Genomic DNA, 22,805 nt, shown 5'->3' with positions numbered 1-22,805 from the left:
AAGGCCGAGTCCGCGATCGTTTGATGTTGAGGGTTGCTGTTGTATCTGTCCGCGTATCGCCTTCTTGGTTGTAGTCAGCATATCCACTACATCTACCCGGATACCTGAGGGTCCGGAGATATGACCAAGTTATTCTACCACCTCTCAAGTTTGCGGATTCTGTTGGTCGTCTTTTTTGCTGCAGAACTGTCAATCGTTATTTTGTGAGTGGGCTGGCGGTGTTTCAAATTGATGATGACATCACATCTCTCTTCATCCTCACTACCATCCTGGTAACCATCTCGACGGTTTTGACAAACGTGGAGGCTTTTGTTTGTTTGTCTCGATCTCAAGCATCAATGAACCGAATGCTATGCAAGGTACGGGACACAGTAACGATATATTACCCCCTCCTCCCCATCATGGAGGGTGACCACCAAACGGCATTGGGTGCACGCCGTCAGGGGATCTTCAGGGGTAAAAGAAACCACAACCTCAGCCACCCATTGTTACACCCAGCAACCGGAAAATCCGGCTCACATTTATTTGCTAGAGGAGAAAACTGATATTCAGGCACGACTTCCCTTTCCATCCCCACCCCTCCCTACCAAAGCTTGTTCCTGTCTGGATCGTCCCCAACTCTCACCCAATCCCATCGTTTGATGATGTGTTGGTTGGTTTCATGCATGTCGAAAAGGAAGATGCGATTCTCGATCTTGCCAACCACAACCAAAATCGTTACGCTATTCACGCAGTCACCTGTAGTATGCCCGTAGCACCCACAGTTGTCATCATCATCATCATCATCATCATCCAACAGCTCCACTTTGTCAAAGAGGCAGTGTCATTGCTTTCAGAATCCGGGGGAAGAAAAAAAAATCAGGTACGGGCGGCACAGTTCGAATCTCACCGGTTCGGAGGTCGGAAATCACGACCTCAGAGCTACAAGCTTGGCCAATGATATTTGGATAGCTGTTTCTCATCTGCCTAACTGCGGCGCAGTCCACGCTGAATATTATCCCCGTGGAGAGTCCGAGGTTGAAGGATCTCGAAGACTGTTCAGCAATTGAGCAATATGAAAACATAAAAACTTTAGACATAAAATATGTGCTTGTGGTCTTCAGATCGTGGGTGACGGCAGCCTCGACAATGTCAATGTAAATATGTACAAATAAACCATCCGTTGACCAGCACTTGGCCAACTTCATGTGTTCACCCACCCTTTTGCCATATCAGTCTTTTCCAGAATCGCTTCATGCCAGTCAGTCGATTCATGCCCTAACCATCCCCTATTAAATCCATCACCACAGCTGTCACCCAGAACGGAAAGAACCCCCCATTCATACTGTGCCTTTTGTTTCCAGCCCAAAAAGAAAACCTATCTTTTCTTGACCGCACACATAACTTTATCTTGCCTCCCAACCCAACTCAAACAACCACCAGGCAAGCAGTAGCGATTGCAACGGAAGTGTCCCCCTTCCCTTATCTCCTAGTGTATCCACCCAGCCCGAAAACGCCATTGGTATCGTGGAATGCAAATGCAGTAATGAAGAAAACGAAAACTCGTCGCGGAAAATGCCCCAGAGAAAAAAGATAGTCGGGATTCGTTCGTGTACGTCATGAAAACCCAGCCCAGCCCGCCGACCCCTATTTTCCAACCCAGAAAATTGCAAAACGAAAGAATTGATCGAGAAAAAACCCCAGTCTAATAATCGGGGTCTGGATTGGTGGCTCTCAGCACTCGTGGCGCATCAAGTCGTCTGGAATAGTCGTGGTTGTCTTGTAGGGAGTTGACGCTGTCGCGGCTTCGGTTCGGATCGCGTACGTAGAACGGATCGAGTCGCGGGTCAATGGGCATGAGCTGGCTTCGACGTTTGGCCTCCCATGTTAATGGCTGCTCCGTCACTTGAGGGGCTTTTGACCCCATAGAGCCCATGCCCGAAGCACTACCACCTCTCATGGGTGAGATAAATCCCTGCTGCTCTTCTTGTCTCCTCTTCTTCCACAAGAGCCAGACGAACAGTCCAAGAACCGACAAGCCACCGATGATGCCTACGGCAATGCCGGCAACGGCTCCGGCCTGCAGGCCACTGCTAGAACTTGGCACCGTCCCGCCGGTGGCTTGGGGAAAGGCCGCCGTCACAGTTTTGACGACGCCTCCAACGGTTACCGTCTCCACTGCGCCGCCCGGTTCCGACGTGACGACTTGATCAGGCTATTGAAAAGTCAGCAATGTTCCATCTCAAATCAAAACAATTAAATGTCGCCAGCCATCGCAAACAAACTAATATATATATATATATATATATATATATATATATATATATTTATAAAAAAAAACAAGGCATACAGGAGATGAAGCTGAAGAAGATACACTCGCCGAGGAGATCGACGGTGTCACGGTCACTGTGATGTGCAATGTGCTCTGCACAATCTCAGCCTCAGTGGTCACGATAGTCACAGGGACGGGTGCAGGGACATGGGCCTGGGTGATATGGGAAAGTTAAAAACGGCCGTAACTCCAGGGCTCTCAAGCACGGCCAAGAGATGGAACAACGACTCGTGGTGCTGAGGCAGACAAAAGAAAAACGGCTGCGGGAGGGCTTTGGCGGGCATTCTGTGCTGTGCGCTCGAAAATTGGGGAGTACTTACGGATGCTGTTTTGGACGGCTGTCGGGTGGTGGAAAATGGGGCTGGCGGCGCTGTTGCTGTAGGCTTGAACTGGGCAATCTCAAGATACCCATAAACAGGACCCTTTCCACCGCAAATATCGTCGGGATAGCCCGGGCATGGAAAACTGCAGTCCGAGATGTCGTTCTGATCGGCCTTGTTAGGGACGGTGCTTGAGCACCAGCACTTTTTCTCGAGCAGAATTGCGAAAGCAAAGTTCAGATCCGTGCAGTTTATTCTGCAACGACCCATGCTCTGGAAGTCGCTGACAACTATCAGGAGTCACAACGTCAGTATACTGAAGCCGTGTGCCCAGATGACTGACCACCTACATGGGTCAAACTTGAGACCAGTGTTGTATCTGGCACAATACTCCATTGGGATAGAGGGCGTTGCCTGAGAGCGGCTGGGTAGCAGAGCAACGATGCCAAAGAAAGCCCAGACAAGGGCGGTTAGTGGTTGCCCCATGGTGGGCGAGGCTGTATGGTATGGTATTGGTGTGTTGTGTCGGTGTTCGTTGACCCTAGGGAGAGCAGCTGGTGGATCTCTCGTTTGGTACACGGCGATGTATTTCGTTGTCAATCGAGTCGAAAATCCCACGCAACTGTTCCCAGTAGATCCTCACACACGAATTGGCTGGGATTGGGCCACGGCCATGCCAGGTTGGACAATTTTGTCAGGTTGGGTAGTGGTGAAAGAGATATTTGCTGACAGCGGGTTTCGGGGAAAATTGGAGACACCTGAGCCCGATCAGACCGGCTGGAGATTGGAGACCTGATGATTCGTATGAGAGACCTGAGCGAGAGAGCCGGAGATGGGATGAGTCCGTGAGCTAGAATTGAACACGGCGAAGCCGCGCGACGGACAGAAAAGGACAGCGATGGTGTTCCCGCGAGGGTGTTGAAGGAGGAAGGAAGAGGAGAAAAAGGTGGTGTGTGTGGCGGCGTGGGGAGCGTTTGCAGGTAAAAAAGAGAAAACCAGCCGGCCGAAGCACCAACAATGAGCAGGTGGGGACGGCGAGGAGAGGCGGGTGTTTGATGACAAGGATTGGGTGAGAAGGAGCCAGATCTGACCAGCGCTGTTGCCGATAAGTCAACTGATGGGCGAAGATGGCTCCGCTGTTGCTGGTTCAAGAGCACAAGTAATGAAATACTGGTACGGAGTGAGTACACGCTCAACGATTCTCCAGTGTCAGCAGTTTCACCTGCTGCCTCTCTGTGTTTTTTTTGGGGGGTTTTTTTTTTAGTATTTGATGGGACACAGCTTCACACGTTTCTTGGGGACGGGAGAGCTGGAAGAGGAGAGGGGCTGCATGAACACCTGGAAGGCACAGCGCTGCCGCAGGGAAGGGTTGACAGGGCAAGCAGCCCCGGTGAGTGGTGAGGCCAGCGGAGCTCGGCCTCACGGGAAACAGCAACAACTAGGAAATGGATAATGGGCCCATGGCGTCACTGCCCTCGCTTCTCTTCGTGATTCACAGCTATCCACGCAGCCCCCCGGTAGCCGGTACATGGGATTCTCTGGGCACGTTAGTGGTTCTGGGCGCTGAAAGCCACTCGTGGCCAATGGCGGCACGCTGAAACCGCTGGAGCGGCCTGTAGTGCCGTGAGATGCGCAGGATGCCCGGTCCAACCTTAGCACTGGGCCGCTTGGCGGGGTAGACGGTACCCATTCTTCAGCTCACTTGGGTCTTGGGCATCGTGGAAATCGAGCCGCGAAAGACGCCGCCCGTTCCTGAAGATCTTTCTCATCGGTGGCTTGCGGAATTCTCGTTATCCTTCGAACCAATACACGCCTCATCCGAGATTGTTCGCGACCTGTCCACACAACCCCTTATCAAGGGCTTCAGAGACAGCTCAACGCGGCAGCAACAGCAACGCGTTAAGTGGGTGGTTGGCATGCTCGGCGCATCTCGGGACCCCGTTCTCCTTGGACAAGGAGGACGTGACTGGCAGTGGGTGGAATGCAACAGAATACGGGACAGTGCGACTCCACCACCCTCGTCGAGATCTTCTGATACGCGCGACATTTTTTCCAGGCACGTTTCCTGATGGCTATCAATCTGTTAATAATTAGTGACAGGCTTAGCGCTACTAGGACCACGATGGCCCTTGTAACGGTTGTGGACCACGATACGCCGTGGGTCGACAGCACACACACCACCATATGCCCTAGCACTAGGGCGTCGAGACGTCAGCCAAGGCCTGAGATTCTCGAGTCGGGGCATTTCGTGGAGGAGGAACACATTCATCGCGGTTGTGAGCTTCCATTCCCGTTCCGACTGTCCGTGATTGATATGGATGGGCTCCCAACAGAGGAAGCCAGCAAGTGAGACAGGGCGGCAACCTGCATAAACCGAAACAACTGCTGATGAAGGCGCAGACAGACGTGACAGCTATCTCCTTGCTCCCGACGGCCCCTATTTCCTACTACAAACCTCTGGCACCAGACCCGTGTTCAAGCGACTCGCACATTTCACCTTTTTGTTTGAGGCTTTCGTCGGCAGCAACGGCATCTCAAGCTCTCGGCGGAGGGCTCAAGCTCTCAGACTTGCTGCAAGCACGAAGCACCCCCTAATGCAGTGCTCTCTGCACGACATGGATATCGCCCTTTGTGTGCACCTGTGGCCAGTGACTCAGCTGCTTCCATCTTCAGGTGAGTACACCTGAACGGTTGGCTGATGCCACCCTCACGCACCTACAAGGACGATTCGTATACGACACCCTGCTCGAGGTCGGCTTTGGTCAGAGATAGGAGACATTTGTCCAGTGGAAAACGGTGGTTGTCAACCCAACGGCAGCGACCAGCCCTTGGAGATCTTCCCGCAGCGTAGGATGGGGTCACCAGAAACGGCACCACAGATTATGCAGCAAAAGTCCATGTGAATCGATGCCCTCGTATTGCCGACTGCGCCCCTCAAGACGAGACGACACGCGTCCGCCCCTATAAAAGCCATTGTCAGCTAAGACAATACAGAGAAGTTGTGGATATGGCTACTCGTACTCCATGAATGTTCCCAACATGTTCGTCAGCATCCCGTCCTCCCAAGACTGAAGAAGCGTTCGACATTGAAACTATGTACCGCACGTGGGGGTCACTACCCGCATCAACGCCCAGCCTCCACCCCGCGATGTCACCTGTGCAAAGGCAGTGTAGCATCCAGGCTACAGGTGGGAAAAGGCCTCCGGGATCGAATTGTTCTTTCTGCATCGTTGTATGTCAGTCTGGTCCTGCGGCTCAACCAGGTTTTACCGGCCGCAATACCAGCGATAAATACAAACCTGAGGGGCGAGATAACATTGATGATGCGGCCGTTACTAACTGGTTGTTGTGGGGGAACGGAACAGCTCATTGTTTACCCTCTTTTCCACCCTGTGCGCGCATTCTGTCCAACCAAATTCTGGACGCTCAGGAAAACATTGTCTCGAACCTGTCGTGGTTGCTGTCACGCAAGACCCTTCGGCGCAGCCACAACAGCAAGCAGGCTACAGTCAAAACTTCCGTAGCGTCCCTGCCCCCAAGGCGTCACAAGGCAAACCGTCGTGAACGGTCTCTTCTCTCTCGTCTATCACTTTCTCTTTGTTTGTTTGTCTCGATCATTTACTCAAGGGTGGGCGAGCTGCTTACCTACAAATTCACCGCCTGTCTATCTTGCCCAGCCTGCGGGCGGGATACAGCAAGAAACACTGCTGTGTGTGTGCGAGATGTTGTCTCATCTGGTGACGATTTTGCTCACGATGGCGGTGAGTCCCACAGCTAGCAGAAATGCGGGGGGGGAGAACACTGCACTCTGGCCCTGTCTGAACAGATGTCGCGATCTCCCCTTTGGGAAAAAGCTTCCTTGGTGGGATCTGCATGAACCGAATTCATCGGCGCTGCTTTTTTTTCATCTTTGCCAGTCCGCGCCAGCCAAGAGGCTCGTTTTCGGAATGGCCAAATTCTCGTGAGAGTTGACGATTTCCTGGCTGAGGGCGGGCTAGCTCTTTTACTCTTCAGCAGATCTTAGCATTGTCGATCGGTTTGTCTTGGCGGGGAGCGTGGCTGGACGGTTGGTGATCTGATTGGCGATGTGATATCGTGAGGTGCCGGGTCAGCGAAGCCGGTGTGCCCAGGCTGGTTGGCACGGTGTTATCGCGGCTGAGATCATCAGATCTCGGGTGAGAGATGAGGGTGGGTGAGAATCCGTGTTTTCAGGCAGCGCTGTCACCTTTCGAGGAGCTGTTTCTGAGGTATGCCTCTGAGGGCTCACGATCTGCCTGCCACGATAACTGGTATCCATGGGGGTATATATGAGGGTGGCAGAGATGCAATATATCGAGAACACGATTAATAAGCTGTATGAGCGTCCCAGAAACCCCTTTCCACACATTATCATCTTTTCACATGTTATTCTCGCAGCTATCTATAGATCTTGGTCAATTACAAGGCACCTTTGCTTTCTTCTCTCAAACGAATGCTTCCAAAGACTACTGCTACACCTCGTATCGCACTGCCGAGTCCATCCACCACCAATTACAAAAACGATAACCCAAGAATAACCCCGTATAAACGCCTTTTGACCATTCCAAAACGAGCGAGCACTATCCAGGTGCTTAGTTCATGAACAGTATCAAAGCAGTCGAAGTATCTATTCACCCCTTTTTGGGCGTCACCTCGTCCTCTTCCCCCCCTCTCAGCGAGCTTCTCGAGCTCTTCGTTTCGATGCTCTCCACCATCTCCAATACCCTCGACCTCGACTTTTTGGGTCGCATGACTCTCTCTGGTGTCATGGTAGTAGGACTCAGGCTCACCCCAGGGTTCACCTCCAACCTCTCATACCTAACCGCCTCGGCAGTGTGCAACCCCTCAGTCTTGATCTCCACCTGGCGCAAAGACGTGGAAGGTGATATCCCCATCGTATGCGTGGTCGTGATGCTGCCCGCGACTGACTCCCTCTTCCTGTCTCTCTCCTCGGCTTCCTCCCCCTCTGGTGGCCGTAACAGCTCAATCTCGGGCAGCTTGCCCTTCCCCTTGTCCTGCTGTGTCGGAGCAGGCGGTCCATCCGTATCCCAAGTATCATAGTACCCGGCGTCAAACTCCCTATCCCCCTCCCTCACCACCTCCCCCACCTCCCCTTCCTGCTCAATCTCCGCATTCACCACCCTCAACCTCTCCTTTGGGACAGTAAACATGACCTGCACCAACCTCTGCTCCACCGCCCGCTCAACATCCCACTCCCCGTCCTGCGTCTCTTCCCCACCCCAGCTCTGCCGGTTCTGCTTTCGTCTTTGCAGCGTCCCCTGCCTCCGAACCAACCCGCCATCTACCCCCGTGCCGGCCTCCAGCTGCCCTCCCGGGCTGCTCAGATCCTCTCTGCTCCCCCCCGTCGCCGACGACTCCGGCGTTCCCTTCTCAAACACCCGCCTTATGCTCCCCAACCACGACCTCCGCTGCGGAGCTTTTGATTTCGAAGGACTCCCGGGCACGTAAACATAATCGGCATCCTCCTCGTCTTTGTACCCGTCATAATTGTAAATCTCATACCCGCCCTGCCCGTCATCATACGTCTCAGCCTGTCGACCGCCGTGCAGCAGCCCCGGGCCTTCGCTCTGCAAAACAGGAAAACTAGACCTCGCGGTGCTAAACGTCGGTGCAGAGGAGGAGCTGCCTCCACTGCCACTGCTGGATGGCTTGGTCTCCCCAGCGGCCGTGGCAACCCTCAATTGCTGTCTCTCCGCACCAGGAACAAACGAGAATGCGCTCGCTTCAGACAGGTTACTTCCTGTCCGTTCCTCAACCAAGAGAGTAGGCGTATCGGGTCCTCTGGTTGGTGACCGGGTGCCAGTAACGCTATTCTGATGGCCCAGATACAACCTCGGGGGCGTCTTTGCCGCGATGGACTTGCTTCTCCCGATTCTAGCGGCGAGTACTGCGTCGGCGACATCAACGTCGTTTTGCCAGTTTTGCACCTCTGGATCTTGAGGTTGCGGAGGTGGTGCTGGTGCTGGTGGTTTGCGCTCGGGGCTGGAGCCGCCGCTTCGGGAGCTGATGCTCGGTGGGGGGAAGAGGCTGCCGATGGGGGTGGTGGCTGCTGTCGGCGTCAAGAACGGGTCGTCATCCTCGGACGAGTCCCGTGGCTTTTCTGGGCTCGCACAGCCAAGGTTACGGTGCCGGGGTTGCTGGCCGAGGTCGCCCTCGTCGTCCTCGTCGGCTTCGTAAATCGGCGAGATGAGATTTGACCGGCCTGCTCCTCCTCCGGGCCCAAATTCGTACGATGTCGACTTGTTTGTGGGCTGGTATAAACCTCTCGCGTTCTTCGCCGAGGGTGGTGGTGGTGGCATATACAAAGAGCCCCCGGTCTTTCTGACGCCACCTCGCAAACCCTCGTAAGCTAGTGACTTTCGCCCTTGAGAATAGGGGTCGCCGCCCCCAATGTACCATTCCCTAGCCGAAGCCGCAGTCCAAGGGAGCATCAACCCATGTTCCCGCTCAAGCATCTCGTCGTCATTATCATCCGACGTAATCCCCCTCGGGAGGGAACCATTGATACCCTGTGATAAATCCCGGAGGGCATCGTTTCGAGAACGAGTTTGCTGTTGGCGCCGACGCCAAAAAATGAACCCAGCCACCGAAAACAAGACCAGAAACCCAACACCCAGTCCAACACCAAGACCAATCTGCGTCTTCTTGGTCTCGTCACCCCCTTCTCCCTGGCCGTCGTCGCCCGATCCGCTCCCCTCGCTTCCCTCACCCCCCTGCCCACTGCCCGCCGAACTCGAACTCGGGTTTGGAAGTACATACTCATCAACCCACTCCATCCTCTTCAAATCCAAAAACCTCAACCCCTCCCCACCCCCGTCCTGTCTCTTTCTCTTCATCTCATCCCCACCGATCCCCCAGCCCCCATAAACAACCATAACATCCCCCGGCAGCACCGCAGCCCCATGCCCGTATCTCCCTTCCCCCTCGCCACTTCCATTTACTCCCTCTCCATCCGCCCAAACCCAATCCCCCAACCCCCCCAACCCCATATCGACCACCACCACCTCCGGCTCAGCTCTCTGCCCCGTATCCCCCACCCACCCCCCATAAATCACCAGCTTCGTCCCATCCTCACTCAAAACAGTAGTGTGCCCGCTCCGACTGTCCACTTTCTTGTCTCCGTGAATAGGGATAAAACTCCATGTTTCTTCAGGCAGTGACCAGACTGCAGCGGTGCTCATGTTGATAAATGCTTGTTGGGTGTGTCCACCAAGCAAAACCCAGCCGTTTTGCTGGGTCAGGGCTCGTTCTCCAGACGCGGTGGTCCGGTTGGAGAGGGAGGGCTGCAGGGCGGTGAGGGTGAACCCCGCGTTTGGGATGGGGGGGCCGGGGGAGGAGAGGTATTCCCCTTCTTGGGAGGAGGTGGTTGAGGAGGCTGAAAGGGGGAGGCGGAACATGGAGTTGGAGTAGATGGCCGAGGATTGCTGGCTGTCGTAAGGGATGGGGTCGGAGAGGTTGGTGAAGGGACACATACCCCCGTACAGGTAAAGGGTCGGCGGGGAGACAGCAGGAGCTAGCTGGAGGGAAAAGGAGATTGTACTTCCCAGGTGGAAGGGCGCAAGAGAGGGTTGGGGGTGGGGGTGCCATCGGGGAGGGGTTGATGATGCTGAGTCTGGGGACCATGTCCAGAGGGAGCCATCGGACTGGGAGGAGCAGTCGCCGGCGAAAATACCCAAGGTGCCGTTGGCGAAGATAGTCGGCATGAAGGCGCCGGTGATGGGGGGTGTGGATAACACTGTTGTGGTGAGAGATGAAAGGTTCAGTGACAAGAGCTCGACGGCGCTATCGTCTTTGGTGGGCGTGAAGATGTAAGCTGTGCCGATGGGATGCCCATTCTTGTCTGGTGGTGGGAGAAGAATCGTTGTTGGAATGTATGGAAGCTGCGCTGAAGCCAGCGTGGAAAATACGAGTGCTGTTGCCGTCCATCTTGTCCTGGACCCCAGGCGGCGAGGTCCCGCCATTGTGGCCGCCCCCCGAATGTCGCACCACAGGAATGTTGGTGTTTAACTCAAGGACAGCCCGTCGCAAGCCTCAATCCAACTCCTCCTCACAAACAATGCATTGTTCTCTGCCGTCTTCGAGATGCTTGTCCTTGCTGGGTCCAATATCGAATGCAAACAAACACTAACCCCACCGCGCCCGCTGTTGCATCCGATCTTCGATCTTAGTTCGCCTGTGGAGTTGACGAGCGTGTCCTGTATTGACCAGGGCTGATGGTTGTATGTTGTATATTTGCCGTCACAAACCTCAGAAGAAATCGGAACCAGGTCTTGGTGAGCCGGCGCGAACTCTTGTTTTGCTGTCCTCTCTCTTCCGTCTTTCCCGCCACGTCAAAAAAGAGAAGGCGCCAGCCTGGTCAGTCGCAAAAAAGAGGTTCCACCAAAAACCATTCCAAGAAGATGGCAGGAAATATCCACTCTTGCTACTCAGCTCCGGCTCCGTAAACTGCTTCAGCAAGAAATCGAGATGGCTGGAGAAATGGAGTCTTTTTCTTCTTGTAGTTCCCCAGAGCAATCCAGACCCTTGAATCGACAGAAAGCAAAAAAAAAAAATGAGGGGAAAGGAGGGGAAAGTCAACAAACTGCCGTTTTCCCCATCATCCCGCGCTAACACTGATATGGAACTGGGGCTCAGGTTATCTGTTCAATTCAGCGTGCACCTGCAAAATGACCATTCCAAGAGCTTGTGTCTGGTCAATAAAGACCTGTCTCTAATCACGATTGGTCAATTCCCCTCAGTCCGCTTCTCTTTTGGGGGTCCCGGTGGGAAGCTGTGCCGTTGCTGCATGCACGGTCAGCCATCACCCTCACAGAGTCGAAGTCGTTGCCATGGCGACTATCATCCCGTCACGCACATAGGTATACCGAGGGGCTGTCGCACACACACACACACACACACACCACAATGGATCTGTGTATCCGTAAAAGTCTCACATTGTATTAAAACGAGCAAGAGACACGTCTTGCGATGTGCTGTCGGTAATTCAAGCTACAACAGTACCACCACAGGTGAAATTGAAAAGACAAGGCATCACATTTTCTAGAAAAACAGAAGCCAAAAGAAGCTCCCTCAAGATTTCACTCCCAAAACGAGCACTCGGCTCACAGAATCCCGCCATCTCCCTCTTTCTCTTTCTCAAGCTGACTATCGTCTTGTCCAATCAGCGTTGCCGACATGTCCACGATCGTGTCTTCTTGATCATCCGCCGGCTTTTGCGTCGAGAGGCTCTTGACATATTCATCCCACGCAAAGCAAGTCTGCTTATACTTCTCAGCCTCGGCCTTGGCTGCCGCGACGTCAGCCCTGGCCTTTTGGGCCTCCTCCTTGCTCTTGTTCGCCTGGTCGCGCGCATTCTTGAGCTGGTCCTTGAGCTGTTCGATGTTCTCCTGGTTCTTAAAGAGCTTGTTGATCTTGACCCTGTCCTTGGCATCCACGGTGCTCATGAGCTCATCGCGCACCTTGACGAGCCTCTTGTGCTCGGCGATGAACGTCTTGAGCTCCCTCTCCATCTTTTCGTTTTCGGCCTCGAGCCGGTGGACGTCGATGGCGTCCTGCTCCGCCTTGGCAATGCGCTCCGTGTACCGCTTCTCCAACACCGTCACGCGGGCCGGGTCCGTCGGCGCGATGGCCTGCACAACCGTAGGCTGGGACTCGAGCAGTCTCGTGTGCGCCGTGGCGGGGTGGACATCGTGCGCGGGAATCACGAAGAGGGTATTCCGGCCCTGCCCGGCCAGACGGTAGAATCGCGACGGGATGTCGACGTAGACGATGCCCTGGGTGTACAACTCCGTACCCTCGCTCGACACTATGGCGACCTCACCCACCGCTCCGTTTGACTTGTTGATGGTGTCCTGCGCTTGCAGGAGGGTCTCCTGCTTGTCGAGGATCGAGTGGAGGTACTGGAAGATGTCGTCACCGGCATTGACAAGCACGTACTTGTCTTGTGGATAGACAATGGAGCGTCCCTCACTCGCGCCAGTAGGGCCAACAACAGAAAGGTACTGACTCGGGATAAGGGCTTCGCCTGCCAGGGCGTCAAGAGCATTGTTGTAGGACCTTTCGAGCTCGTGCATCCGACCAACGAGATGCTGCGTGTACGCCAGCCACTGACCTAGGAGGGTATTGCGAGCATGGTTGAGGTTCTCCCCGCCCTCCTGGTCCGTCGGCAAGATGCTGAGCAGCCCGCCGGTGGTGCTGAACTCGTGGTCCAGTCTTTCCAAGCAGGCGTTGGCGTGCAGAACGAGGTTCTGATGGGTGGCATACGGCTTTAGGTTCTCCCCGGGATTCCTCGGCTTGGGGGCATCGGCAAAGGGGCAATGATACGAGACGCCTTTGAGTTCATCGCGGGCGCGCACCTCGTTCAAAATGGCCGTCAGGGGAATCTGATGATTCGCATCGTCGTTGGTGTAGGGGGTGCTCAAGTCGGAGAGAAAGTCAAACGCGTCATTGAGATTGGCTTTGAGGGTAAGAGGATCACTCTTGTCGGTGCTGCCAGCTCCGGCCCTGTGGAGGCTGCCGTCTCCAATCTCGGAGATGCCAGTTGTCGGGTTCAGTTGCTGGATGAGGATGCACAGTGACTGAGCATGCTGCTTGAGGGCGAGAAGTGTTGGAGCAATTCCCTCGGTGGACAGATAACCACAGTTGACGTGACGGAGCAGACCCTGACTGACCGTCTGCGCATAGATTCGCGAGAACTCGGAGTAGTAAGGCAGGGAAAAATCGGTAGCCTTGATGTAGCCGTCTTGTTCTCCATAGGGGTCGTCCTCGTGCTCTGCCGTATGGGCGTAGACTGCCGGTGCGGATCCCATGGTGTCCGATGCCTGCTCAGGTTGATGTGGTATGTGTTTGGCAATTGCTCACAAACTGTCAGACTTCTCAAGTATGCGAGATCAACCTGATGAAATTGTGGTTTGTTGATTATGTACCGTGGGTGAGTTTAGAGGCCCCATTGTCCTTTGTCTGGAACACGGTGTTGGGAATGCCGGAATGCCCGGAAGCAAGCAAGAGCATTGTATTCAGCACTCGTTGCAACACCACGACAAAGAAATTTCTCTATCCGGTCAAGACCATCGACGGAAACAGGAAACTCGAAGTGCCATTGTCTCCTAAACTACAAAGTGCAAGCCAAAACTTCACTGTTCGGTCTCGAGGCTAGATGGAGCTACATGACGCTCAGTTGTTTTCAACAATGAGAGGCCCGAGTTTATTCTGCACCTGCCTTGTCTTGCCCATCTCTGAGTTCAAAATAGTGTCACATTCTCAAGAGTTCACTTGGCCCCGGCTAGTTTGGGACTGACCTGTTGTTCTTGAAGGGTTTATTAAACAAGAGCCACGGATTGATGCGGGGCCTGGTTGGATTGTGGTTGGGTTTTGCCTGAACATGCTGGAGTAGGGGTCCTCTCAGGCCAATGCAGCCCCGTGAACCCACGCCGTAGGGACCCCCAGCTTGGGTGAAAATCTGGGGAAGCGCTGCATTGGAGCGCATGCCAGGAGTCTTCTCGGCCGGAGCGCAACGCCTTATCTTGGGTGTGGTTGCTTGACGGCTTGACAAGTTGTGTGTTCCAGACCGCGGAAAAGACCGACGCACAACACAACATAGCTGAAGGCCACAAATGGTGGCTTGAAAAGGTGGTGCTTTTCTGGTCGCAAAATGTCAAGTGTCGCGTGTTGACGTCGCACAAAAGGGAAGCCGGACACTGGGCAAGGGTCTCTGTTGCTCCAACCGGGAAGACACCCCTGCTCAATCACCGATCTGCGTGACGGAGGAGGGCCCTCTGCCGCAGCCCACCTCGATCGTCACCTGGTTTTTTTTCGTCCGCTCCAACGATGCGGTTGCTCCGCTAGGCGATGAGCTCACACATGGCAAAGCCAAAGTAAAAGAGTTGGAAGAAAGACAGAAAGAAAAGCGTTCCTAACAGTTCTCGTGGGCTGACGTTGGACATAATTAGCACAAAGAGACACCAAACGTCAGTGCCCTTCTTGTACCTTAAATGTGTGACGCGGTGGCACTTCCAGCACTGCTCGACACCACGAGCTGAAGAAAAGCGGGGCCACTTCACCCTGCAGCAGGACAGCCCAGTCCAGACCGACTGCTGAGCTGTCCATTTCTGTCACTCTGGTCTAGCGCTAACAGCCAGACACGGTAAATCATTTGAGACATGCTGTGATTGCTGGTGGTTGGCGACCTCTTTTTGGGCTCTTTTTGGTGATGGGCTGCACTGGCTTGGGTGATGGCTATGCTTGGCTGGTGACGACGGGAAGCCGACACGATCGATCAGAAAAGGCAGACTGAGGTGTGTTTTACATGTAGCATATGCAGACCGTAGAGACTTACAATGGTGAGCTCAAATACCGAGAACAGGAAATGAGATGTTCTTTTACGAAGTTGTATGGCAGCGATGACCGCAGCCAAGCACAGGGCAACAAGTGGGAGAGGCTGAATCGAGGTTTCGTGGAGGTGGGGCAGCGTCGCAGTTGGAGCAGAGCGATTGCCGTGACCCTGGCCGACCCTGCTGAAAGGTGCATGGGCCTAATGAAAATGCAACGTCTGGATTGGCAACGACTTGCGTCATTGGATTCAGTGTCCCCGATGCAAAGAACACAAAGCTAGATTTGGTGGTGCAGACAACGATGAGTTGCCAAAAGTCGGAGACAAGGCCGAAGTGGCTGTCCATTCCGTAGTTGATAAAAAGCCCGTTGGCTCCCCCGTTGACGGCGGCCGCCTCCAGCGGTCTAGCCGTTCCAAGCGTGTTTGATACACCAAATATCGTCCAATCCCAGAAGGGAGTAGCTTCACGACCCAAGCTCCCAGACCCAGCCCAGTAATTTGACGCCGTCGTGGCTTCCCCTGCCAAACCACCAAATTGTAAGGACCCTCCTCCAGCCCGCATCCCTGCGTCGTTTCCCTTGACCTGCTCTCCCGTCCACTCGTTCCACTCCGTCGGCGCACAAGCTTCGGGCGCGTCCAAGGAGCTCTCTCCATTTACCCTTCCGCACCGCCCAGCCCGTCAATTTTCTTCCGTTTCCCGAGGATCTCTGATCTGTGATCTGTGATCTGTGATCTGACACGCTCCTTTCAGGCCTTCCGGTTCGTTTCCCTCTCACGGGGAGGGCGACTCAACTCTGTTTCCTAGAGACATCAACATTTACGACGGCATTGACGACGGTTCACGAACCTCTTCAGGCATAATTGCCGGCTACTAACCCTACCCCTAAGCGCGCAGACGCTGAATTCTGCAATACCGCCATCATGAGCAACAGCAACAATACTTCCAGCACTGGAGAAACGGCGGAAAGCTCCTCGCTTTCGGGTAAGCTTTGCTCCTGAAGATGATTTGGGCACAACGCAGTTGCAGTACTGACACACTTGACAAAGCATTGGTTTCGACCCTCGCCCCTGTCGCCGTCGTCTCTGGGGCTTATCTCGCCGTCTTTCTGATACTGAGACGTAGCAAGAGACGCTACTACGCACCGCGAACCTACTTGGGGAGCTTGAGAGAGAGCGAAAGATCGCCCCCCCTTCCCAATGGGCTGTTCAACTGGATAGGAAGCTTCTGGAGGATCCCCGACATCTACGCCCTCCAGCACCAATCTCTCGATGCCTACCTCTACATTCGGTACCTGCAGATGGCGCTTGTTCTCTGCTTCGTTGGCTGCATCATCACCTGGCCCGTTCTTTTCCCCATCAATGCTACCGGTGGCGGTGGTCAGAAGGAGCTCGACATACTCTCCTATTCCAATGTTAACCCGGACACCAACAAGAACCGCTATTTTGCCCACGTCTTCGTGAGCTGGGCTTACTTTGGCTTCGTCATGTATCTGATCATGCGAGAGTGCATCTTCTACATTAACTTGCGCCAGGCCTTCTTGCTCAGCCCCTTTTATTCGGAGCGCATTTCGTCTCGCACCGTCTTGTTCACCTGCGTCCCGGACAATTACCTAAACGAAGCAAAGCTGCGCCAAGTGTTTGGCCAAAATGCCAAGAATATCTGGATCACAGCTCGCACCGACGAGGTGGATGACTTGGTGAAGGAGCGCGACAAGGTTGCCATGAAGCTGGAGAAGGCCGAGATCAAGTTGATCAAGCTTGCGAACAAGGCCCGGCAGAAGGCCATCAAGAACGGCGCCAATGCGTCCGAAGCTGACAAGCAAGCGATCACGGGTGATGCTGAGTCTGGAAGCATTGCGGCCCGATGGCTGTCGCCCAAGTCTCGGCCGACACACCGAACCGGTCCTCTTGGTCTGATTGGAAAGAAGGTGGACACGATCAACTGGTGCCGCGCCGAGCTGGAGCGCCTCATCCCGGAGGCGGAAGCTGTCCAAGCCAAGTACCGCAGCGGCGCTTTCAAGAACATTCCGGGTGTCTTCATCGAATTCACGTCGCAGCAGGCCGCCGAAGCTGCCGCTCAGATGCTGGCCCATCACCAAGGTCTTCACATGTCGAACCGTGTCGTTGGTATTCGCCCGAGCGAGGTGATCTGGAAGTCTTTGGCTGTTCCGTGGTGGCAGCTTGTGATTCGGCGTTACATTGTATTGGCCTTCATCGCTGCTTTGATCATTTTTTGGGCCATCCCTGTTGCTGTTGTCGGTGCTATCAGCAACATCAACTATCTCGCAACGGAGTATTCTTGGCTGTCGTGGCTCACCGATATTCCCAAGGTCATCCTGGGCGTTATCACTGGCCTTCTGCCATCTGTGGCCCTTGCTATCCTCATGTCGTTGGTGCCCATCATCATGCGCCGTAAGTAGACCGACCATAAGCTCCTGTGCAGCGTCCCAATTAAACTAACGAGTCTTGTAGTTTGTGCGAAATTGTCTGGCGAGCCATCAATTTCCGGCGTTGAGTTGTTCACCCAAAACGCATATTTCGCCTTCCAGGTCATCCAGGTCTTTTTGGTCACCACCTTGTCGTCATCGGCTCCTGCCGTCATTGAACAGATCATCAACGCCCCCAATGAGACACCGAAAATCCTGGCTCAGGGCTTGCCTAAAGCATCCAACTTTTACATCACATATTTCATCGTCCAGGGCTTGACCATTGCCACTAGCGTGCTCACCCAGGTCGTCGGGTTCTTCATCTTCACAATTCTCTACAAGTTCCTGGCGAACACACCCCGCGCCCTCTACCAGAAGTGGTCTAACCTGAGCGCCATTTCATGGGGCAGCACCATGCCGGTCTACACCAACATTGTGGTTATCGGTATGTCCGCACTTTTGTCCCGCTTTTTCAATGCTGTCGCTAACTACAATACGTAGCCATTACTTACTCGTGCATTGCTCCTCTTATGTTGGGCTGGGCTACCATCGCAATGTTCCTCTTCTACTTCGCTTGGAGATACAATGTTTTCTTTGTCACTGATACCCAGATCGACACCCGCGGTCTGATCTATCCTAAGGCGCTCAAGCAGCTCTTCGTCGGAGTCTACCTCGGCGAGATTTGCATGCTCGGACTGTTCATCGCAGGAACGGCTCCTGGTCCGGTCATTCTCATGGTGATCTTCATCATTTTCACCGTTCTGTTCCATTACAGCCTCAACACCGCTCTTGACCCTCTCCTCTACAATATGCCCATGTCGCTGCTCGCTGAGGAGGAATCAGTTCGCCTCCTTGATGGCGAAGCTGGCGCAAGCCACAGCAACGGAAATGACAAGTTCGTTGATGAGCATGACCTCAATGGCGACGGTATTGTGGAGAGTGCCGAAGAGCAAGTTGCTCATTCACGGGCGGCGCGAAAGGCGGCGGCTGCTCATAGCAAGGGCAACTTCCTCACTCGGTTCCTGAAGCCCTGGATTTACTCCGATTACGCCACACTGCGCAACCTTGTGCCCCGCCACGTGTCGTTGCCACAGTATACCCCCGAAATCATCGAGAATGCATACAACCCGCCCAGTGTCACCTCCCAGGCCCCTCTGCTCTGGATCCCCGCAGACCCGGCGGGAGTTTCCAAGCAAGAGATTGCCCACACCAGCAAGATCATTCCCATCACTGATGAAGGGTGCACTCTGAACGAGAAGGGCAAGCTGGAGTGGGACGAGGAAGGAACCAGGCCGCCTGTGTGGGAGGAGAAGATTCTTTACTAATTTGACTCAGTGTTTGCATATCTGATCTGCATAGCATGGCTTCGGGCATTTGGCTTTTGTTGTCAGACTGAGAGAAAGATATATGATACCGGCAGGGAGAGAGAGCAAGAGGGAGAGAGGCGAGAAAAAAGGTTGTAGTAATGGATATGCGCAGATACCCCCCCCCCTTTCCAAGCCACACTTTGATGGATGGATAATTCGATGTTTTGTGTTTTCAGCTCTTAGGCTGAGCACGTAGTTTTATGACACTTCTTTCTTTTATGGACCTCTGTTTTCTTTGTTCTACTTGTATGAACAAGTGTGAAGAGTGATAGGAAACTTTTCGTTGTAGGGAGTTGATGAATGCTATTTTGTTTTACTTGTTATTTTAACTTGTTGATTGAGGTGGGAGAGGGGTGGATGATGATGTCGCACTTCTTGAAATTCTTCAAGAAAAACGACATCAGCTGCTCCTTTTCTGCTTCGATCAGCATACGGTGCATAGAATCGCCTTGATATGTTGTTAGTATCAAGTGTGTTTTTTGGGGCAGGTTGATGATCCCGCTCGATCGATCTCTATCACGCAGCAATACCAACTAGTTTTATTTTAGTATTGTATTTTCAGCCCTGGTATCATATCATAAATCACCACTTCCCCTGGATTACAGCATATATGTCTTGAGCTCGTCTCATCTAATTCTAATCCCAGTCCAAGTGTTGGCGAGAAGATCAAAGAAATGTTCTGCGCGGCAGCAGTCGGGACAGTGACATCAACATCCAGATTTGCCTGCCCGCACGTTGCATGTGGGTGACGGAAACGCAAGGGGCAGCAATGGCAAACAACGGCTCCAGATCCACACGTTACCTCCAGGCTCCGATCCGTGAGCGAGACTCGTGCGAATAAAACAGTGAGTAAAGACGAGAAGTGGAGCATGAGGCCACAGTTTCGGCCCATCGGTGTTCAGATGGGGGGTAAGTGTGGTTGATATTGGGAAGGAGCTTCGATGGTTGGAAGGAGCCATGAACATATGGCCGTGGTTCTGCTGCCATGTGATGAGGCTCTGGCCCCGAAGGCTGCAAAACCTTTTCGCCCGTTAGGTCAAGCAATGAAAGTCGAGGAAAAGAATGTGCGATGTGGGGAACTGGGAGCAAGTGAGTTCTGTATCGACCTGAGAGGAGGGCTGTGTTTATGAATATCGCGTGAGCATGCTTTGACATCCACATCAAGTCGCTCCCTCCCAGATATGCTCACCGCCGACACTGTCCCCTTTTCTCATCGCCCAGCGACCTCGTCGTTTTATTTTCATGTCAAGCGGAGCAGCATCACACACCTACCCACCGACACCCATACAAGTCATGAGTTTTCAGCGTTTGTAGGGATTAACTACTAGCGAACCAATCTTTTGTCAAACAGCATTTCTTGACGATATTTTGCACTTCATCCATTGATTCAGTCGTTCGAGATGGATTTGACTGCATTTTTAGTCGCTATTTTTTTTTCAGCGTGCCTACAGGCTGTGGATGGGCTTCTCGTCCCAGCCAACAAGTTCATCGATCTCGCGCTCCCTTCCTACGACTACATTGTTGTCGGTGGCGGTGTTTCCGGCCTCGTTGTAGCCAATCGACTCACCGAGAACAAAAATGGTGGGCTCCTATCTGATTCATACGCATCTTCTTGTTTGACTGACATGAAGGCATAGTGACTGTTCTTGTTCTCGAGGCTGGCGAGTTGTTAGTAGACACCGAGCAGTAGTTCAGTTAGATATCTGCTAACGCACAACTATAGAGACTCAGGCCCGGACCTCGTCACTATCCCCGGACTTGTCGGCCACGGTTTCATTCCGTCTCAGAACTGGAACATCACCACCGCACCACAGGAATCCTTAGACAACCGTACTCGGGACTACGGCCAGGGTCATGTTGTTGGAGGTGGTAGCATCCTCAATGGTCTCGTCATGACCCGCGGAGCCAGGTACGATTATGATGCCTGGCGTACGCTGGGGAATCCCGGCTGGAGTTGGCACGGAATGCTTCGTTACTTCAAAAAGAGCGAGAACTTTACTGCCTGTGTGGCTCCAGAAGACAGTCAAAATCTTCATATTCGACCACATATGAAAGTTCACGGCCAGAAAGGTCCCTTGCAAGTAGGCTACCCGAGATTCTTTTATAATTCATCTCGTATGTCACCCCCTTTTTTCCATGGCAGGGTCTCACGCTGACCACTCCAAGGTAACTTCCTCGAGGGCATCTCTGAGCTCGGGATCCCGCTCCTTCCCGACATCAATACCGGTATTGCAGCAGGCGCTTCGGTTGCCCCAGCTACTATCAACGATCGTAACCAGTCACGAGCGGACAGCCGAAGGGCGTATCTGGACAGTGTCCTAAGTCGCCCAAACCTGCATTTGGCGACCCAGCAGACCGTCACTCGCGTCCTCTTCGGGACTGAGGCTATTGATGAAGACTCCGAACGGCCTGCTAAGGGTCTCAAGAGAGCATTTGGGGTTGAGGTGAGCGGCTTTAGTGATTTTGAACTAGGACTTAGAACTAATAAAGCAGTTCGCAACATCGTTTGACTCCCCACGGAAGAGAATGGCATGCAATAGGGAGGTGATCCTAGCAGCGGGGGCTATCATTTCACCAGCGTTACTGCAAGTGTCTGGCATAGGTCCAGCTTCCGTTCTGGATGAACTGGGTGTACCTGTTCAGATCGACCTGCCGGGGGTTGGCCAGAACCTCCAAGATCACGCAATGGTCGGCGCGTTTTACAACTGTGAGTGACTATCCGAGGTTCTCCACTTCTCAAATGAGTAGCTGATGATTGTTAGACACTCGTTTTGGAATGTTTACGGCGAACAACCTCACTGGCAGTATTCTTGAGGAAGTTGAGAGCCAATACTTTGCCAACCGAACAGGTCCCCTGACGCACCCACTAATCTCAACTCTCGCGTTTGCCTCTCTCCGACATCTCGATACGAACTGGGAAACCCTCTTATCGAACATACCTAGTTCCGAACCCGAGTCTCACCTCCCTCCTGGACCAGGTCAACACCCAACGATCCTGACAGGCTATGCCCGTCAACAACACCTCCTTACCTCCCTCCTCGCCCGCTCAAGTGTGGGTGCGCTCGAGGTGATGGCAGACAGCATCGGTACTTTAACAGCAGCAGTTCAGCATCCTTTGAGCAGAGGTTTTGTCCGGGCATTGTCTGCCGACCTCCTCGCTAACGGCTCCGTGGCCCGAAATATTCTTCTCGACCCGCGCTATTGTTCACACCCATTCGACTGCGACATCATTGTGCGCGGTCTCAAGCTTAATAATCAGTTAGTCAAGACAAAGGCCATGCAGCAGCTCGTCCCTCAGCCCGCGTACCCTTGGGATGATCTTACCAGCCAGAATGATACAGCTCTATTGGAGGCAGTTCACTCCAAGCTGCAAACCGAGTTTCATCCTGCCGGATCAACATCAATGCTACCTTTGGAGTTTGGGGGAGTCGTGAGCCCGCGGTTGATGGTGTACGGGGCATCGAACTTGAGGGTTATCGATGCTGGTATTATACCTTTGTTACCGGCTGCTCACATCCAGGCAGCTGTGTATGCTATCGCTGAAAAGGTTTGTCAACCTGACCCCCACAATCCCCTAGCTTTTCCACGACACTAACAGCGGATCCAGGCAGCAGATATCATCAAACAAGACAGCAGCACCATGAGCGGCTCGGACCCCAACGATAGTGATGTAACACCGCCATCAAACCCCTTTACGAATGGTCCTCCAGGCCTTGGACCTGGTATCGCGGAGGGTCCCGGAGTTGCAGGGCGCGTCAATGATGACCATGGTCGTCCCTACCAGTCCTGAGAGGCATGCATACCACTCAACTTTTCATGAGCTTTGCTTCATTTGTTTTGTTGCATTTTTTGTGCTCATCAATTTGTCATTATCAAGGACGTGTACAATACTACACACGGGATAATTTGGTAGCAAAGTACATGTTCTGAGAATCAGAAAGATTTCTCCCCGGGATTATTTCGCGCATTCTGGGATTGAACATGTCGTGCCAAACAAGTAAAGAATACCACGTC

The 22,805-nt window shown here is 53.4% G+C and overlaps 6 protein-coding genes across 6 annotated transcripts; 3 read left to right on the top strand and 3 right to left on the bottom strand.

Moving 5' to 3' along the window:
- Positions 1-1,067: 1,067 nt before the first annotated feature.
- On the bottom strand, positions 1,068-3,916 carry QC761_123100 (uncharacterized protein). Its single transcript, XM_062875571.1, has 3 exons — positions 2,982-3,916; positions 2,632-2,921; positions 1,068-2,194 (listed from the first exon to the last, which is right to left on the bottom strand). Exons 1-3 carry the CDS (start codon positions 3,115-3,117, stop codon positions 1,685-1,687), a joined length of 936 nt encoding a protein of 311 aa, XP_062736147.1. The 5' UTR covers positions 3,118-3,916; the 3' UTR covers positions 1,068-1,684.
- Positions 3,917-7,280: 3,364 nt separating this feature from the next.
- QC761_123090 (uncharacterized protein) lies at positions 7,281-10,631 on the bottom strand (the record flags this gene model as incomplete). Its single annotated transcript, XM_062875570.1, has 1 exon — positions 7,281-10,631. The coding sequence occupies one exon, from the start codon at positions 10,629-10,631 to the stop codon at positions 7,281-7,283; it is 3,351 nt and encodes a 1,116-aa protein (XP_062736146.1).
- Positions 10,632-11,771: 1,140 nt separating this feature from the next.
- Positions 11,772-13,478, bottom strand: QC761_123080 (uncharacterized protein; the record flags this gene model as incomplete). The annotated part of the gene is made up of 1 exon (XM_062875569.1): positions 11,772-13,478. The coding sequence occupies one exon, from the start codon at positions 13,476-13,478 to the stop codon at positions 11,772-11,774; it is 1,707 nt and encodes a 568-aa protein (XP_062736145.1).
- A 1,822-nt stretch (positions 13,479-15,300) lies between these two features.
- QC761_0026560 (uncharacterized protein) lies at positions 15,301-15,873 on the top strand (the record flags this gene model as incomplete). The annotated part of the gene is given in 3 exon segments (XM_062872178.1): positions 15,301-15,347; positions 15,363-15,491; positions 15,750-15,873. 3 exon segments carry the CDS (start codon positions 15,301-15,303, stop codon positions 15,871-15,873), a joined length of 300 nt encoding a protein of 99 aa, XP_062736144.1.
- A 46-nt stretch (positions 15,874-15,919) lies between these two features.
- On the top strand, positions 15,920-19,145 carry PHM7 (phosphate metabolism protein 7; the record flags this gene model as incomplete). The annotated part of the gene is made up of 4 exons (XM_062875568.1): positions 15,920-15,980; positions 16,046-17,410; positions 17,471-17,869; positions 17,926-19,145. 4 exons carry the CDS (start codon positions 15,920-15,922, stop codon positions 18,747-18,749), a joined length of 2,649 nt encoding a protein of 882 aa, XP_062736143.1. The 3' UTR covers positions 18,750-19,145.
- Positions 19,146-19,832: 687 nt separating this feature from the next.
- QC761_123060 (uncharacterized protein) lies at positions 19,833-22,745 on the top strand. Its single transcript, XM_062875567.1, has 8 exons — positions 19,833-19,880; positions 19,957-20,372; positions 20,429-20,459; positions 20,515-20,906; positions 20,958-21,235; positions 21,285-21,498; positions 21,554-22,338; positions 22,399-22,745. Exons 2-8 carry the CDS (start codon positions 20,192-20,194, stop codon positions 22,579-22,581), a joined length of 2,064 nt encoding a protein of 687 aa, XP_062736142.1. The 5' UTR covers positions 19,833-19,880; positions 19,957-20,191; the 3' UTR covers positions 22,582-22,745.
- The last annotated feature ends 60 nt before the right edge of the window (positions 22,746-22,805 follow it).

The sequence above is a fragment of the Podospora bellae-mahoneyi genome (assembly GCF_035222275.1).
Source record: "Podospora bellae-mahoneyi strain CBS 112042 chromosome 1 map unlocalized CBS112042p_1.2, whole genome shotgun sequence".
Taxonomy (NCBI): Eukaryota; Fungi; Ascomycota; class Sordariomycetes; order Sordariales; family Podosporaceae; genus Podospora; species Podospora bellae-mahoneyi.
The sequence above is the reverse complement of the archived record's forward strand: the minus strand, read 5'-3'. Positions and strand labels throughout refer to the sequence as shown.